This window comes from Arachis hypogaea, chromosome 7 (genome assembly GCF_003086295.3).
Source record: "Arachis hypogaea cultivar Tifrunner chromosome 7, arahy.Tifrunner.gnm2.J5K5, whole genome shotgun sequence".
Taxonomy (NCBI): domain Eukaryota; kingdom Viridiplantae; phylum Streptophyta; class Magnoliopsida; order Fabales; family Fabaceae; genus Arachis; species Arachis hypogaea.
Window position 1 is genome coordinate 79,671,834 of NC_092042.1, and position 17,647 is coordinate 79,689,480.

At 35.0% G+C, this 17,647-nt stretch overlaps 1 protein-coding gene across 3 annotated transcripts; it reads left to right on the plus strand.

Annotated features, from left to right (window-relative positions):
* The first annotated feature begins 4,010 nt into the window (after positions 1-4,010).
* Positions 4,011-11,193, plus strand: LOC112701674 (olee1-like protein). 3 transcript variants are annotated; one of them, XR_011864203.1, is made up of 5 exons: positions 4,118-4,257; positions 4,364-5,665; positions 5,779-5,914; positions 6,004-6,040; positions 10,712-10,849. XR_011864203.1 is itself a non-coding variant. In XM_072199778.1 (2 exons), exons 1-2 carry the CDS (start codon positions 4,092-4,094, stop codon positions 11,059-11,061), a joined length of 516 nt encoding a protein of 171 aa, XP_072055879.1. In that variant the 5' UTR covers positions 4,011-4,091; the 3' UTR covers positions 11,062-11,193. The 3 variants fall into 3 exon arrangements, 1 of the variants encoding a protein (XP_072055879.1); XR_011864202.1 differs by having other exon boundaries at positions 5,779-6,040; XM_072199778.1 differs by lacking the exons at positions 4,364-5,665; positions 5,779-5,914; positions 6,004-6,040 and having other exon boundaries at positions 4,011-4,257; positions 10,712-11,193.
* The last annotated feature ends 6,454 nt before the right edge of the window (positions 11,194-17,647 follow it).

Below are 17,647 nucleotides of genomic sequence, written 5' to 3' on the forward strand. Positions count from 1 at the left end.
TTCAACCATTACATCGAAGTGTTCCTCCTTAATAGAGTTGCCAAATTATTCAGGTGAGTTTTGTATGAAGAAATTAAGTAAAAAAAAATTAAGATGAGAGATTAACAGTAAGTAAATTTGTGAGAAAAAACTTTTATTAATAACAAATAAGCAACACAAAAACTAAAGATAAGAAATGAAAGTGGAGAACAAGTGTAAAGACCTTCACTAATGTCATAAGAGAGTGAATTAGCTTTTTTAAAGTGGACAAAGATTTACTGTCGGGTATTCCATCGAATGCTATTTTTATGAATTCTATGAATAAGGTGAAGAACAATAAGAAAAATTAGAGCAAATAATAGATATATCACTCTCTACACTTCAAATCCAATTAATCCACTTTTACCAATTTAGTTCTCACTAAAAGAGAAATTCAACTTTTCAGGATATTTTTTTTAGATTTCACCCTTTTGATCCAAGATCTCTAAGAGAAATTTTATTTTATTTTTGGCCATATTTTGTATCATTTTAAAATTATTTATACACAAAAAATTTATATTTTTAATGTACAATCAAATATATAAATCAATTATTTATTAAAAAATTAAACATTTTTCAACATTTCACAATATACAATAATCATTATGCAATTATACTTACAATCTACAATCTTAACTGAAATGTATAAGATAGAGTAATGACTTCAAGAAAAATGAGTACTATCCTATTATATAGGAGGGAAAAAAATTATCGAGTTGTACAAAAGAAAAACTAGAAATAGGCTATGTCATATAATTAATGAATTATTTATTTATTTATGCAAAATATATTAGATATATTTTTTTATTTAAATATATACAATGATATTCATAACTTACTAATAATTAAATCTTATATATTTTAGTCTTGCAAAAACTTATTGGAGTGAGACTATGATAAGAACCTGTTATATATATCTTAAATAGATTTTCTTAAATTAAAAGCATTTCACTACATATACAATTTTAAATTTAACAAAAAGAGATGTACTAAATTTTATATTTTCTTTAATTAAAAGCATATTATTGTGGTTTATACGTTTAAATAATACTGTATCATAATTTTTTGTATGTTTCAGGATAAAAGTAATGATAAATTTATTCATTAAATTTGTATGTATGTATTTATAATATAAAAAGAATTATTACATTAAAATATATATATATATATATATATTTTGTCATTCAATAATAATAATAATAATAATAATAATAATAATAATAATGTTTAATAAAGTTATTAGATATTATTTTATAAAAAATTCAAAGTTAAAATTATTTGATATTTTTGTATTTAATATAATATATTTTTAAACTATTTATTTTCTAGGATGATATTTTTCCTGCACCAAAAGCACCTCAGCGTTATAGGTAGGGTGTTCAAATTTAAATTGGTCCGAATTAAATCGCTCATTTAATTCAATCTAAATCGAAAATCGATTAAAGTTGTACTAATTTAAATTTGATTGGATTCAATTTTTTGCAAACTGCATAGATCGGATCGGATTTCGAATCTACTTTTTAAAACTAATCCCATTCAAATCGCAAAATGTACTACATTATTATTATTTTATTATTATATTTACAATTTTACTTATAATATGTTCAATTTGTTATACATTTTTATATTATTCATGTATCATTATTATTTAATAAATATTTTATGCTCAAAATAAGATTTATTTATTTATTTTAACTAATCTATAATTTTATTTCTATTGTTATGTTATTGTTGTTTTTTCAAGATATTGTTGAGACTTGTTATGTCATTGTTGGTTATTTAAAATTTGATGTTGAGACTTATTACGTGGAATAATTATCCAAATTAGTCCCCAAGGATTTTAAAGCGGACATTTTAGTTTTCAAGAAAAATTAATACACAAAAACATCCCTAAAATTTTACTATAGCAGACAAATCAGTTCGCAGTTTATTTTTCGGCAGAGTAATTACCCAAATTATTTCTCAAAGATTTTAAAAGCGGACATTTTAGTCCAAAAAAATTAATACACAAATCAATCCCCTAATTTTTTTCTCCATGAGACATAATAATCTCTCGTCTATTTTTTGGTACGACTCACTAAATTTTTCAAGTATTTATTAGAAAAGAATATTAGTAAATATTATAATCAAATTAACTTTTAAGATTAGTTAAACCTATTTTATTTTTATTATGGTATTCTTTTGAAAAAAATATTATTAAACCATTTCACTACATATACAATTTTAAATCCAACAAAAAGAGATGTACTAAATTTTATATTCTCTTAAATTAAAAGCATATTATTGTGGTTTATACGTTTAAATAATACTGTACCATAATTTTTTGTATGTTTCAGGATAAAAATAATGATAAATTTATTCATTAAATTTGTATGTATGTATTTATAATATAAAAAGAGTTATTGCATTAAAATATATATATATATATATTTTGTCACTCATCAATAATAATAATAATAATAATAATAATAATAATAATAATAATAATAATAATAATAATAATAATAATAATAATAATAATAATAATAATAATATTTAATAAAGTTATTAGAGATTATTTTATAAAAAACTCAAAGTTAAAACTATTTGATATTTTTGTATTTAATATAATTTAGGTTGGTGTGATAGTTAGGAATTTAGTATAATTAAAATTATTCTTCTATTTTCACTTGAATCTTAACTTGACACCAAATGATCAATTACGTCAAAAAATGGATGGAGAACTATTATGTCTAAACAGAAAAAATATTAGAAATTGATTTGTGTATTAATTTTTTTGGAGTCTAAAATGTTTGCTTTTAAAATTTTTAAGGACTAATTTGGATAATTATTCTATTAGAAAATACACTGAAAATTGATTTATTTGTAAGAGTAAAACTTTAAAGATATTTTTATGTATTAATTTTTTTAGTTTAAAATGTCAATTTTTTAAAACTCTTGAAAATTAATTTGGACAATTACTCTATTATGTGTATTTAATTTTTTTAATTTATAAAATTATAAATCCAATCCAATCTAAATCACAATACAAATAACACAAATAAAATTAATATCCAAATTAGATGAATTTTTATTCAAAATCGATTCAAACGTATCACAAATACCTCTAGACTCTAGTTAGAGAGATAGTCTCATCTATTTAGAACCTTTTGCTTGGGATAAAAACTTTTTTAAAAAAATTGTATTAGGAGATATCCTTAATAGTCAAATAAAATATTATTTTTTATTGAGCTAGTTTTACTTCAAACTATAAATATAAAAATTAGATATCATATATTATTTTTTATTATTATATAAAATATTTTACACTATTTCATAAATTAAAATTAAACTCATATATTATATTATGAAAGAGCCTTCAGATGAGTATATGCATAAATAATATAGATGAGTTTTATGGTGCCTTTTACTATGGTGCTTAAATTGCCTAACTTACTTTTAAAAGTAAAAATTAAAATGTTTAAGTAAAAAGTAAAATATTTAAAATTTATTAAATATTATGTATTTATCTTTTTTAATAAATTAGACACAATATTAAAGGCACCATAGCATTCACCAAATATATATATGATATGTAAGTAAAAAAGACAATAATAAAATAATAATGTGTAAAGGAAGGGCATATGTGGAAAGAAATAAGTTTTCCCTCTGTTTTCCGGGTCCACCGGTGAGGGAGGGAGAAAATTCAGGCGAGTCCCACGTTCTTTTTACAATGTTCAATAATCCTTTCCTCCTTGGTTTGACTTTTTCATTAACCAAACAACTAAAAATTTATTGCCAGCCTCACGATTTACAAGGTAGGTCACTTGCATTCCAAGTTGGATTGAGTCGTGTGGCTTGGCTAGAATAACGGTTACTTAGTTAGTTATGAAGCACACAATTTCTTTTAGTTTTATGAGGGCGAATAACCAACGGATTAAAAGGGACCAAATTAAGCACATCCGTTTCTCATATAAAGGGCCTAATGGCAGACACAAAAAATCATTCCCAGGGGTTAGTTAAGTATAAGAGAGACATAGCATTAAACCAAATCAAACCTCAAACCAAATCAAATCAAATCAAAACAAGTTAAAATGGCAAAGAGTTTTGCAGTCGCTGTCATCCTTGTTGCTTTTTGCTTCTCATCATCTGCATTGGCTCGTTTGGTTCCTGAAGATGATACCTTCACAGTTGAAGGAAAAGTATATTGCGATCCTTGTCATTTCGAATTCGAGACCAGACTTAGCCACCCTCTATCAAGTACATAATTTGTTTTCTTTTTTTCTGTATTAAAATTACTATGCGCGCAAAAAAAAATCAACCATCAAATTATTTATATATAAATATTGTTTTTTTTGAATCAAAGGGAGCTCAACACATAGAGTGGAGCAATTAAAGGAGCTACAAGAAATAACAAAAGTCGAGAAACCAACCCCTAATCCTCTTCTGTATGGCTATCAACAACCAAATGGGTCAACACCACTCCATTCTTCAGAGTACCTAAACGACCTGTTTATGATGTCCTCCATGCTGGAAGTATGATCTCTGAAGAGCCTACCATTCCTTTCTAGCCAGGTTGTCCAAATAACTGCAAAGAACCCAATGAACCACCTTTTTCTGTCCACCTTCCTTATAGATAACTTCGTCCAGCTTTCAAAATGATCCTTTAGTGTACCTGGAAGGCTCCACTGTCGTCCCAAGGCCAGCAGCCAAGCACACCACACCTTCCATGTGGTCTCGCACTCAAGGAACAAATGAAAGACATTTTCCTCAGCCTTATCGCATAGCACACACCTATTATCATGCTGAGGAATGACCCGGAACCTACATAGTCGATCCTTAGTATTCACCCTTCCAACCAAGACAAACCAAGTAAACAGCTCAACCCTCGGAGGTACCAGTCCTTTCCAAACAGCACTAGTGAAGCTATAGCTAGTGATTTCCTCTGGTAGGACTTCCGCCTGCAAAACCTTCCCAAAGGAAGCCGTTGAGTAAACTCCTGTTTTATCAAATTTCCAGACCACGCCATCCTCTTTCCCATTGGTGGGCTTGACCGATTGTAGCAGCTCATGAAGCTGGTGAACTAAATCCAACTCCCATTGGAACAACTCTCTCCTCCACTGAAAACTCCAAATCCAAACTAGCCCATCCCAAAACCCACAATCCCCTATAACAGATCCTTGCAAGGTTGAGACCGAGAAGAGTCTAGGAAACATATCTTTCAACACCCCAGGCGGCAACCAGCTATCCTCCCAGAACCGGATTGTTCTGCCATTACCTAGCTCCATAGACAATCCGCTGATCATCTTTTCTCGCAACTGCGACTCACTAATTTGGAGTTGGCATATATCCCGCCACGGACCCCCTCTTATGGGCGCCGGCTGGCCTTGCAGCATCACAGTAGGATTCATGTTGTTGCATGAGCAAACAACTTGCTTCCATAAAGGACAGTCTTCTTTGAGAACCTCCACCACCACTTGAACAGCAGAGCTGTATTTCGAATCACCGCATCCCCAACTCCCAAGCCACCTGCTTGCTTCGGAGCCATAACTATTTCCCATTTTACAAGCGGTATCCCGTGCCTCCCATCCTCTGTACTCCACAAGAATCGACGTTGTAGGGAAATCAGCTTTTCCGCCACCGTCTTTGGCATCTTATATAGGCTGAGGTAGTAAATGGGCAAGCTATTAAGCACCGACTTAATTAGGACCAGCTTTCCTGCTTTGTTAAGAGTCTTTGCTTTCCACAAACTGAGTTTATCTTCAACCTTGTCAATCACAGGTTTCCATGTCTTTACCAGCCTCGGATTTGCTCCCAGGGAAATACCCAAATATCTTACTGGCAGTGATGCCTCCTTGCACCCCAGCAACCTACACATCCTCCGGACCCACATCTGATCACAATTAACCGAAATAAGGTTGGACTTTTCAAAATTAATGTTCAACCCAGACATAAGTTCAAAGCATCGGAGTAATCGCTGATAATTCCTTATGGTCTCTTCCTCAGGAGGACAGAATAGAATGGTGTCATCCGCAAACTGCAGGTGAGATAACTCGATGTGATCCCTCCCGAGTAGTAGTGGAGATATACGATCATTCCCCACTGCCTTGCCAATCATTCTATGGAGCACATCCACAACTAAAACAAACAGAAAAGGGGACAACGGGTCTCCTTGTCGCAAGCCCCTTTCCATTTTAAAAGGATCCGTAGGTGACCCATTAACAAGAACCGACATAGATGCAGAGCAGACACACTCCTTTATCCACCCTCGCCATATCTGACTAAATCCCATCATCTGCAGTACAATATCTAGAAAGCTCCACTTAACCCTATCATAAGCCTTTTGGAAATCCAGCTTTATAATCGCGGCGCTTTTTTTCCGTGATTTCAGCCAGTGCACCGTTTCGCAAGCAATCAGTGCCCCATCATGTATTTTTCTCCCCTTTACGAATGCACTCTGCGTCTCTCCTACCAAACCCGGCATCACTTTCCTCATCCTCCGAACCAAAACTTTAGAAATTACCTTATAAAGGCAGCCCACCATACTAATCGGCCGGAGATCCTTAATTTCTCTGGCTCCAGTAAACTTCGGTGCCAGCGTCACCCAAGTTACATTTGCATCGCTAGGAAGCTTAGATGACTGGAAAAAACCAACCACCGCATCAGTGAACTCCTTCCCTAATTCATCCCAACACTTCTTGATGAAGTTCATGTTGTACCCATCACTACCTGGTGCCTTTGTTGACTCACAATCCCAAACCGCCGCCTTCACTTCATCAGGCGTTGGCATCACCTCTAGCTCTGTTGCCTCTGCCTCACTGATTTGCTGAACAAGCCCTTCCCGGAATCCAATTACTGGAGAAGTTTCCTGATGGTACAGCTTCTTGTAGAAGTCTCGAATAGCAACCTTAATTCTGGCTTGGTTCCTGACCATCCTCCCATTGACCATTAATGCATCAATCCGATTGGATCTTTGACGCGCAGAGGCTAAATTGTGAAAGTAACGGGTATTTTTATCCATCTCTTTTGCATGACGAGACCTTGACATCTGCTTCCAATGCAACTCCTTCCTGATATACCATTTTCTACAGAAGCTCACTAGCGCCTTCCTCCTTACTTCAATAGTCCCATCAGCTACTCCAGTACTAACTATATCATCTGCTTTTTTGATTTCATCCTCAAACTGCGCAATCCTCCGGTCTATGTCCCCAAATTTATCTTTATGCCACCTAGTCAGCGGAACTGTGAGAGCCTTTAGCTTGTCTAGAATATTTTCCTCTCCCAATCTCCTCCACTCCTCCTTTACCATACTCAAGAAACCATCATGCGTAAACCATGAATCTAAGCTCCGAAAAGGTCTTGGCCCTCCTCTATACCGAGTCCCGTCCATAATAATTGGACAATGGTCAGATAATCCTCTCGGCCCCCCTCTCAGCCTTGTTCCTGGAAATTCTTCTAGCCACTCCACACTAACCAGACTCCTATCAATGCGACTACATGATTGCCCCCTGAACCAGGTGAACGAGCGATCAGTGACTGCTAGATCCACTAACTCCATATCCTGTATCCAAGCTTTAAACTCAGTTGTCGACACCGGCAACGAGGTAGCACCCTTCCTTTCTTCCAGGTGAGTTATCTCATTAAAATCCCCCATATAACAAAACGGGACTTGACATAACCCAGATAAAAAACTTAGCTCTTCCCACGTGACCAGCTTATCCGTCCTATCATGCGGACCATAAACTAAGCAAAAAGCACAGGAAAAATTATTTTTCAGTAGCACACCCTCCACACATAACCACCGAGCTCCTTTATAGCAGTTGGTCTTCTGAAACATTGTTTCATCCCACATCAAAAGCAATCCACCTGAAGCACCAATCGACTCAACAAACTCCCATTGAACCGCACCATCACCCCACAGTTTCATGATATCAAACTTAGTCACACGTTCTTTCTTCGTCTCTATTAATCCTAGCATATGCACTCTAAACTTCTTTCGGAAACTATTTACCATACTCAGTTTACCAACTCCCGCCAACCCCCTAATATTCCATGAACTAAATATCATTGTAAAGCATTTATACACACCTTTTTTCGATTTTTCGGACGGCTCCTTCTCGCCTTTTCCTTTTTCTTTGCCAGCTTTTTCTTCTGAGCTATTACCTCGTTCTGAGCCTGAAGTATCGCCATAATGTCATCTTCTTCATCATACTGCACAGCTCCAGATTCCACTGCAAGCTTCCATGCTTCCATATTTTCATCCATTTCAGCTGACCACCTTTTCTCGGACGATTCTTTCTCGGCCTCACTTCCCTCATCACAAGCAGCATTGCGCACACACTCCACACCTCCCCCCACCCCCCCAATCACTGCCTCTGCTTCTACATCCATACTCCCCTGAGAGTCACGTATAACCTCACACCCTGTAGAACCCTCCCAACAATTCCTCATATCCCCTGGCTCGTCTGACCCACTCCCCTTCCCTGCATGTGTCAAAAGTCGGTCTCCCGCACCTATTGCATTCCTTTCCCATCGATAGCACGATAGACCAGCTTGTCTGCCCTCCCCAGCCACGACTGATTCGAGACCCCCGTCAAGATGGGTCGCTGCCAAACCACCCTCCACCGCCGGTGACATCCCTGCACCAGATCCCCCCGACTTGGCTCCCCGCTCCTCATCCCCCGGTGGCTCTCTTCTTGCCCCCTTCCTCGCATGGGAGCTTCCCGAATCACACAATAGCAACCCCCTCGCTCCCAGACTCGCACCACTGCCCCCAGCACACGTCTCAGACCGGACCAGGCCCCCCACACCGGTAGCAGCCATCGTTCTAGCCTCATCCATTGCATCGGAAGCCTGCGCCCAACAGCCACCCGCACTAAGCGGTGGCATCCGGGATAGCACACCCACCACGTCGCAGTTCCCGCCGACCTCCTTTCCCCTTGTTGCAGCCAGCACGTCCGCACCTCCCTGCCCCACTATCAACGCTGCGCCGCGCCCTGAGTAATCGCCCTTCCCAGCCCTACCCGACAACAGCTCCCCATCCATCTTGCCCCCAACCCGCCCGCTCCTAGGCCTAAGGAACAGATTCGGTGCTGACCCAGAGTGAGGCATAGCAGTTGGGCCTCTGCTGTTGGAGCCCAACACTTCCCTATGTGGCTTGCTTAAGTCCTTATGGATCATGGATCTTTGGCCCAATTCAATTTGCTCCTTAGCACACAAGCCCAACATCACCTTACTTGTGATCTCACCAACCGCAACCACCTGATCCCTCTCATAGGCCCAGGATTGGGTCCTTTCTGATCTATCTTCTGCCAAATCTGCCCTTTCCCCTCTGAGAGCATAACCCGATTCTCTTTCCGTTACTGTTTTTGAATTTAAAAAACGGTTACTCCATTCATCAAATATCTCATGATCAGTTACAATTCTACCCTCCTCCACTTCTTCCGGCCTATTCAGCACGGCCACCTCCGCCTCCGTCGTATCACCCCCTCCCAGCTGCATGGACCGTGCATGCCGATAGGCATTATTGACAGACTTCTGACCATGCCCTTTCTCATCCTCAGTTGGCAACCCAGCCGAATAACCACGAGCACCACTGCCCACCTCCTTAACAAATATCTCATACACATTCGATCCCACGGATAATCGCATACATTCCGAAATAGTTTCAAATCGCCATGTATCAATCAGCATGCATCCTGCCCGGAAAGACGTGCCTGAAGCTATTCCATTATCACATACTATCACCTCACCCCATTGTCCACCAATTGCACGGAACGTATCCTCCGTCCATACGTGTAACGGAACACCATAACACTCAATCCACACTCTTCTCGTGCCATATCTATCATTCTCATTCCAACGGCACAGACTATGAAATATCTGCCTCATCCCATCCCCACGCCCTCTCAGTGCCTCCTCTGCGTTCGTTATACTATCAAATATCATCAAAGCCTTGTAATTCCCCAGCTCACAGATTCGAACAATGTGAGGCCATGCCTTCCGGGCCAAATCGTTCAACAAACTGAACTCAATTGAATCGGTGGCACTCCCAATCACACTCCTCTGCAACCATTCCAAGTTATTCGTATCTGCAGAGACTTCCAGGCCCTTCGGTCCCAATTTCGGCTGACCCTCTGGATGAGCATGTGTAGGCGGATTCACGGTCGGAACGGGAGGGCTCCCAACTGTATGCTCCCTCTCTTCAGAATTGACTCCCTTCTGATGTTGTTGTACCCGTCCCTTAGCCAAAGGCTCGCTCTGTCTTGTAACCTCATCCCTTCTGTATTTAGCCTCCCCGACAAAAATTTCCTTTCCCCTTAACTTCATACAATTCATCTCTGCAATTGCCTTCAGTGCTCCTCCCTTCGTAGTGTATCGTATGAAGGCAAACAGGTATATCATCCCATTTCTCGTCTTCCTTGCGAGATAGATGTCGTTGATCCTCCCCGTCCATGAAAAAAGATCAAACAGTTCTCGCTTTGAGATGTCACCTGGTAAGTTGTCCACAAAAATGCTGAACGAATCCCGTTCCAGCCGAACGTACTCCTCTCGATTCCATACCCTTGGATCCCTTGCTTGACCGGAATTTAGCCCATTCCTTCCCTTCCCAGTGTATTCCCACCCCACTCTCACTCTCTCCCGTCCGCTCATGGAAAATAATTACATTATATATAAATATTGTTTAACTCTTTTTCAATATACTTGTGCGTAGACATCAAGGTGACATTGGAGTGCAAGAAAATTGATGACGAGAAGAACATTACATACTTGGTTGAGGGTCAAACTGACAAGAACGGATTCTACAGCCTGCCAGTGAAGGGTGACCACCAAGAAGAGTTCTGCGAGGTGAAGACAGAGAAGAGCACCCATGCCAAGTGCAAGGAGCCAATGAAGAAGATGGATGTTGACAGAATTGCCCTCACCAAGAACAATGGAGTCAGCTCTTCAATCCGCTTTATCAATCCCCTTGGATTCATGACCCGCAACATTGATGCTAGATGCGTCAGCGTTGCTCAAGAGTTGGGCATGTTGGTATCCTTGAACGACCAACACGACAACTAATTGAGATCTCGGATCATATTCTGTCTTGTGTGTTGTGCTCAATGCACACATTTTTCAATCACAAGACCCAGCTATGTCATGATTTGATTTGATTTGATTTATTCTTATGAAATAATATTTTGATTTGGTTAATTTATTCTTCCTCTTTATTAGTTAACATTCTTATTATAAGATTAACATATATAAAGTTTCTTTATAACTATGAAAAAATCAACCAACAAAAATATGCATCATACAAAATATTATTTATACACTAAAATTTAGGCCTGCACAGATCTACACTACATTCATCGGATCAGATACAATATCTGTTTTTCAAGTCAAATTCGATCCGATCGGATATCAAGTATAAAATATCCGAAAAATCTATTTTTCACCTGTTTAAGTCTATTTACTTTTAAAATATTATCAATAAAAGTTCTCTTGAATGACAAAAAAAATAATAACACAATATCTAAGTTTAATTATTCTAAGTAAAGTACAACATAAAAAATTAAAAATAAGATATCATAAACTATGTTATTTATATGAGACGTGCGGATATGCAGATCTACGGATTGGATCCGCAGATATCATTGACAAATTCGCAATCCGATCCTAACATAGTGATCCTAGCATAGTAATATTCGCAAAATTCGAATTCGCAAAATTCGAATCGGATGTAAATACTTATTGAGGATATACGGATATTATCCGATCTATGTGCAGTCCTACTAAAATCAGTCAAGACCGTAAAAATGATGCCAATGAAAAAGATCTTTCTTCCTTAATTATGAACATCCGTTTTAACACCACCTCCATTTATATGACAAAATAGGCTACTTAACAGGTAATCCATAGGAAAAATATAGAGAATCTCCTATTTTTTGGAAGTAAAATTTTTGTAATATTTGTTTTAAAATACATATAAAAAATCTAGAGACAACAAAATGTTTCATTGAAGAAAAAAATGAAAATGGTTTAGGGTTTGCAGGTAATAGTTAGATGAACATAAAAAAAACAACGACTTGGTTTGAATCTATTTACACTACGTCATCTTAATATCAATGCTGAATAGTGATTAAAAAACGAAATTGAACAACATTGAATCAATTTAACCAACTTAGATGAGTCGAGTAGTTAACTTACTCGTTTGTTTAAATAAATGTTGGAAGTTCGATTTCGTCTTGTACATAAAGCAACTCATTAGTCAGAAGTAGACTTTTAAATAAAGCTCAAATTTGTAATAAATTAATTCTTAATCTATCAAATTAGAAAATACTGTAGATAACAAAAAAATTGTTGGATCTCAATTAAAATTTGAAATAAAAAATGAATGATGAGTCATTTAATTTGAGAAACCAAATTGAATCTTTATTTCAATTTTTAGATACTCTATGGCCTATGCCTTGTGCAACTATATTGTTTTTCACTCTATCAAAATATATTTAGCAAGATTGAAAAGCTATATATGATTAATAGTAAAAGAAAATGTGAAGATTCGTGTACAGTTGTTTTATATAAAGTTGATAATTAAAAATATTTAATAATTTAATGTATTTAATTAATTGGCATCTAAATATTTTTAACTAATAACTTCATATGAAAGTATTATATGTAAGTTTTTACTTAAAAATATTACAATCATACAAATATAGTGGGTGAGTTCTATGGTAGCATAGATAATAGTGGCTAAGGATGTCTAAAATTTGACCAACCAATAATTTGAGGACAGGTGGCAAGAGGAGTTATGTGGATGTAGTGAATCAATGTTGCATTATGTAAGATAAGTATGGTAACTTCAAAAAGTTTACCGCATGGACAATTATGTAATTTTAAAGGTCAAACATTGTTTATGCAAGGTGGACCTATAACTGTGTGGACAAAAACCAATCAAATTAAAAGCCTGTTTGGTCTCCAACAAAAAAAAAAGAAATGAATGAATTTTGGACTTTGGACACAAATACTATATAGTAATTTGGAGAGGCCAATGTGAATGAAAAAACGAAAATTAAAAGAAGGTAATAATTTAACGTATTTTTTACACTTTGAAAATTAAGATTAATTATGGTTATGGAGGTTCCTAAGTTAGCGCCGTTTGTTTTTGTCATAATTTTATATTACTATAATACTGAAATGTCAAATATAAAATAATATATATGACGTATGAAATAATAAATTCTAAAATTCTATAATAATCAAGATTCTTCCGACGCCAACAAACTATAATTCAAATAATATAATCTCTTCATACTTAGTTAGAGGTCGCGAATTCGAATTTTTCTATCTCTGAAAAAAAAATACATATATATATATATATAACCATGGGTTCTATAATAATCAAGACTCTCATATTTTTAAAAGCATATAGAACTCATTTCTAATAGAATCATATTCTCGACCGATATTTATTCCATCGATTTTACTCAAATAAAAATGATTAATTTTATATAATTCTCATAGAAAATAATATTTTATTTTTTATTTTATATTCAATTTATTAAGTTACCTTTAGTTTCATTATTTTTTTTAAGTTATTAATTAGTATTTTACTTAAATTCTCTAATTATATCACATATTATTCTTTTCTATTATTATTATTCTTTGTATAGAAATGAACTCCAAAAAAGAGTAATGTTAGATTTTACATTCTTATCTATAAGAATATTATGGCTTATTATGTTATAAAATAACATCGTACCACATATCAAAAATTATAATTATATATTTACTTTTTGTTATTTATTTTTTTTCATGGTATAAATTAGTCTATATTTTATGAAATTATTTGTATTATTTATGTAATATTTTTTTGTTTTTGATAATTATCCATTGATAAATGTTGAATTAATGGTTATATTTATTATATTTTAATATGTTTATTTTAAAAGCGTTTGTTAAAAATATACTTATTATATCATATATTTTCTTCTTATTAAAAATAAAAATATAATATTAAAAATCAGGAACAACTAAATTCAAAGGATATTTAAAGACTTCACTGTCATTCGATTCATAATATTTTGGATTAAACATGGTAAAAAATTGAGTTTTCAAGATTTCATCCACTTGTAATATTATATTAGTATATATAAATCATCTCTTACATAGGAAGCTTTTTTTTGGGTGATTGAAAAAAAAACAACCAAACAGAAAAGAAAAGAAAAAACAAAGTCCTAAAAAATCCTCATCATCAGCCACTAAACCATCTTCTCTATCCCCCACTGTCGATTGACCTTCCTCTGTCTCTAGTGACCATGCATCACTTCTTTCATCGTTATCCGTTGAGTCCCGTGCTCCATCCATCAGTCCATTGGACGGAGAAATCAGAACTTCCTTCTCCGTGGCTTTCCATCTTAAATTGACAGCACTGTGTAAAGACTCATTCTCAAAAAGGCTAAATATTAATACCAAAGACAAGGGACACGATATCTGATTAGCAGAACGACTATCAGGACAGATCAATAGCGGAATTAAATTAATTACTACAATTAAATTAATCACTATCAACAAGACAAAAATAACATGCAGAATATTGGCTTCGAAAGAACATGATAACATAGTGCGATGAATTAAATTAATAACTGGCAACAACACAAAAGTACTATGCACCATCATGGCTAACAAGGAAGATGATAAATTCGTCCGTTGAATTAAACTAATTGATTTAAATTAACCATAACGGCTAAGAATAGAGATGAACTCATTTGCTACAATAAACTAATTACAATCCACAACACAAAAAATACTATACAGGTCACGAAGTTAGTGTAAATGTTCTCCACATAGAGCAATTCTTCTTGGGATTTAACTTGGCATTTAAGTTGGCAACATGCAGATTTATCGTCAATCATACAAGAGACGAATGTGATGCAAAGAATAAAACAAATCAAAGGTTACACTTACCTCAGATCGAAGGCGGCTTCGACGTCGATAGCCATCCACACAGTGGCGAATGTCGCGAACCTGGAATGAGGCTGAGTGCCTGCATATACTGCTTTACGGATTACACCCGACCAACAAAAAGATACACTGCCGCAGATCGGAGGACACTTCGATGTCGTCAGCCACCTTAACCTCTGCGATTGTTGCGGACCTGGAACAACGCAGTAGTGGCTGAATCTGCTATTGTACCGAATGCGCCCGAACCATAAGATGATCGACAACTAGAATCCTCCCTCGAAACAACACGGGGGACTGACTCATGAAACCACCGGTTAATAACTCACCGCCAACAATTGTCCAAGTTGACCCCAACATGAACCCCAGGTCATGGTCGCTGTCCACAGTAAACCTTTCAAACTCAAGCGTGGAGAGCTTTTTGGCCATTTAAGTTTTTGGGAAAATTATTCTAAAGGACCGTTAGGAAGATTTAATTATTAAAAAGGACTTTTAATACCAAAATTATTAAAAAGAACCAAATCTTTTTATCTTCTTAAATTACTGATTATTTATTTACATTTATATATCCATACAACACATTAATTTCTACACCCTTCAGTGAATGACCTATTTAGTTATAGCTTTGATAGGATTTTTGAAAGGAAAAAAGAATTTTAAATGAGTTGTTTGCACTTTGAATGCAGTAAATGTATTTAGCATATTAGCATAATTGCTAATTCAATTAGCTTGCTATTGTGAACCAAAAGCAGGATGCAATTTTTCTAAATTTGAAGACTGTCAAACTGAGTAACATAAAGAGTTTGTGCAAAATATGGAATCCTGAAGCTCATGAAATTTTTTTGGGCAAACTACACACTCTGATCATTGAGAAATGTGATGAATTGGTCCATGTGATTCCTCATAATTTGGTTGAAAGATTGTCGAATTTAAGTTGCTTGAGGATTACGAACTGCGAGTCAATCAAAGTTATATTTGAAGAAGCTGACGATAATAATAGAAAATAAGATGTTATGCATAACATCAAGTTGCAAGATATTCATTTAGAAACACTCCCGAAACTGGAGAATGTATTCAAACAGAAGAAAGAAGTAAAATGGAGTGATATCAAATTGTAAAAGATATGGGTGCATGATTGTGGAAGGTTGAAAAATATATTTTCAATTTCTGTAGTCAAGACTACTGAAATAAATATGGTTGAGGAAAAATAGTTAAGGATATATTTATCTCCTTATAAAAAGGTTTGGTTCTTCTTCTTAAATATTATATAAAAAGATTTGGTCATTCTTAATAATTTTGGCATTAAAGGTCCTTTTTAATAATTAAATCTTCCTAACGGTCCTTTAGAATAATTTTCCCTAAGTTCTTTTAGGTAGCTTTTTGAAATTCCTAATTGGCCCTTCTCCTAAATTTAATTAACTCTCAAGATAATGTTCCTAATTTACCATCTAAATTTTTTACCTTGTATAATTACCTAAGTTACTATGGTCAGCGAAGTCAAACAAACCTTTGGGTCTCTGCTTACTAAGCAACATGTCAACATTCATTTGATTTGGCCCACTTAGTCACCTTAGCCACGAAAAAATATAAGCCACCAGAGTCTTCACCAACATAGTGTGTATATCTACATCCAGGGGCGAAGCTACATACATAGAAAGGGGGGCAATCGCCCCCCTAATTTTAATTTTTACATGTAAATTATATGTAAATTTCAGTTTAGCCCCCCTTAAAATTTTATTTTAGTCTTTTTTTAGTGTGTAAATATTTTTGGCCCTCCTCTAATATTTCTTCTAGCTCCGCCCCTGTCTACATCAATCCATCATGTATTTATATGTATTATTTAATTTATTTTTAATATATTTTTTGCCTTATAATATATAATTTATACTTATGATCAAGTTTAATAGCTTATTTTAGTTTACATTTAACATGGTTAACCTTGGTATAAAGGATGTATAAACACTGATAGCCTTGAATTTGGATCCTCTAAATTTTAGATTTTCATTTTAGAGGATAAAGTGGGATCTCTCACCATTGAATGCTTTCTCTCTCATGTTTTCTCTTGGTCCCACCTATGAAATAAATGGTGATAGATCATACTTTACCTTCTAAAGTAAAATTCAAAATTTAGAGAATCCAAATCCGATAGCCTTTGGTAGAAAACGGACAACTAATAAATTAGTCATAAATGTGTTTGTTTCTTATTAAAATAGATCAGAACTTGATTATAAGTGAAATTCTGTTATTTATTGCAAGAGAAATGCAAAGATAAGTTGCTGAGCATAATCTAGGGCACGGATTCGGTACGCTGGAGCTGTTAGCGCACCGAAATGTCAAAAATATTTTTGGCGCACCGGTCAGCTATGTAAGGCGAAAATAAAAATGCTTATTTTTGTTGGGTATTTTCTATAATTTCGTATAAAATAGAGGGTCAATTTTTTAATTTTTAAAATGAATTAACAATTATTATTGACAACCAAATTAAACTCAAACCCACTTTTCATAACATAAGCATGAATCTGTTGGCCTGCAAATAAAGCTATGAAGTGTGCACATCCCCTGAGCACACTACCCAGTGAGTACTCATCCGGCATGAAACCCAACTCATTCATCCGTGAAAACAAGAACAGATACTCCTCATTCATTTCAAACTTGGCCAACCCTGTGGTCATTGCATTCCAAGCTGCAACATTCTTCTCGAGCATTT

Bases quoted from the DNA above. Each gene is read 5' to 3' on its own strand.
- LOC112701674 (XM_072199778.1), top strand. From the start codon at position 4,092: ATGGCAAAGAGTTTTGCAGTCGCTGTCATCCTTGTTGCTTTTTGCTTC. The intron at 4,258-10,711 runs GTACATAATTTG...ACTTGTGCGTAG, and splicing joins ACTTAGCCACCCTCTATCAA to ACATCAAGGTGACATTGGAG.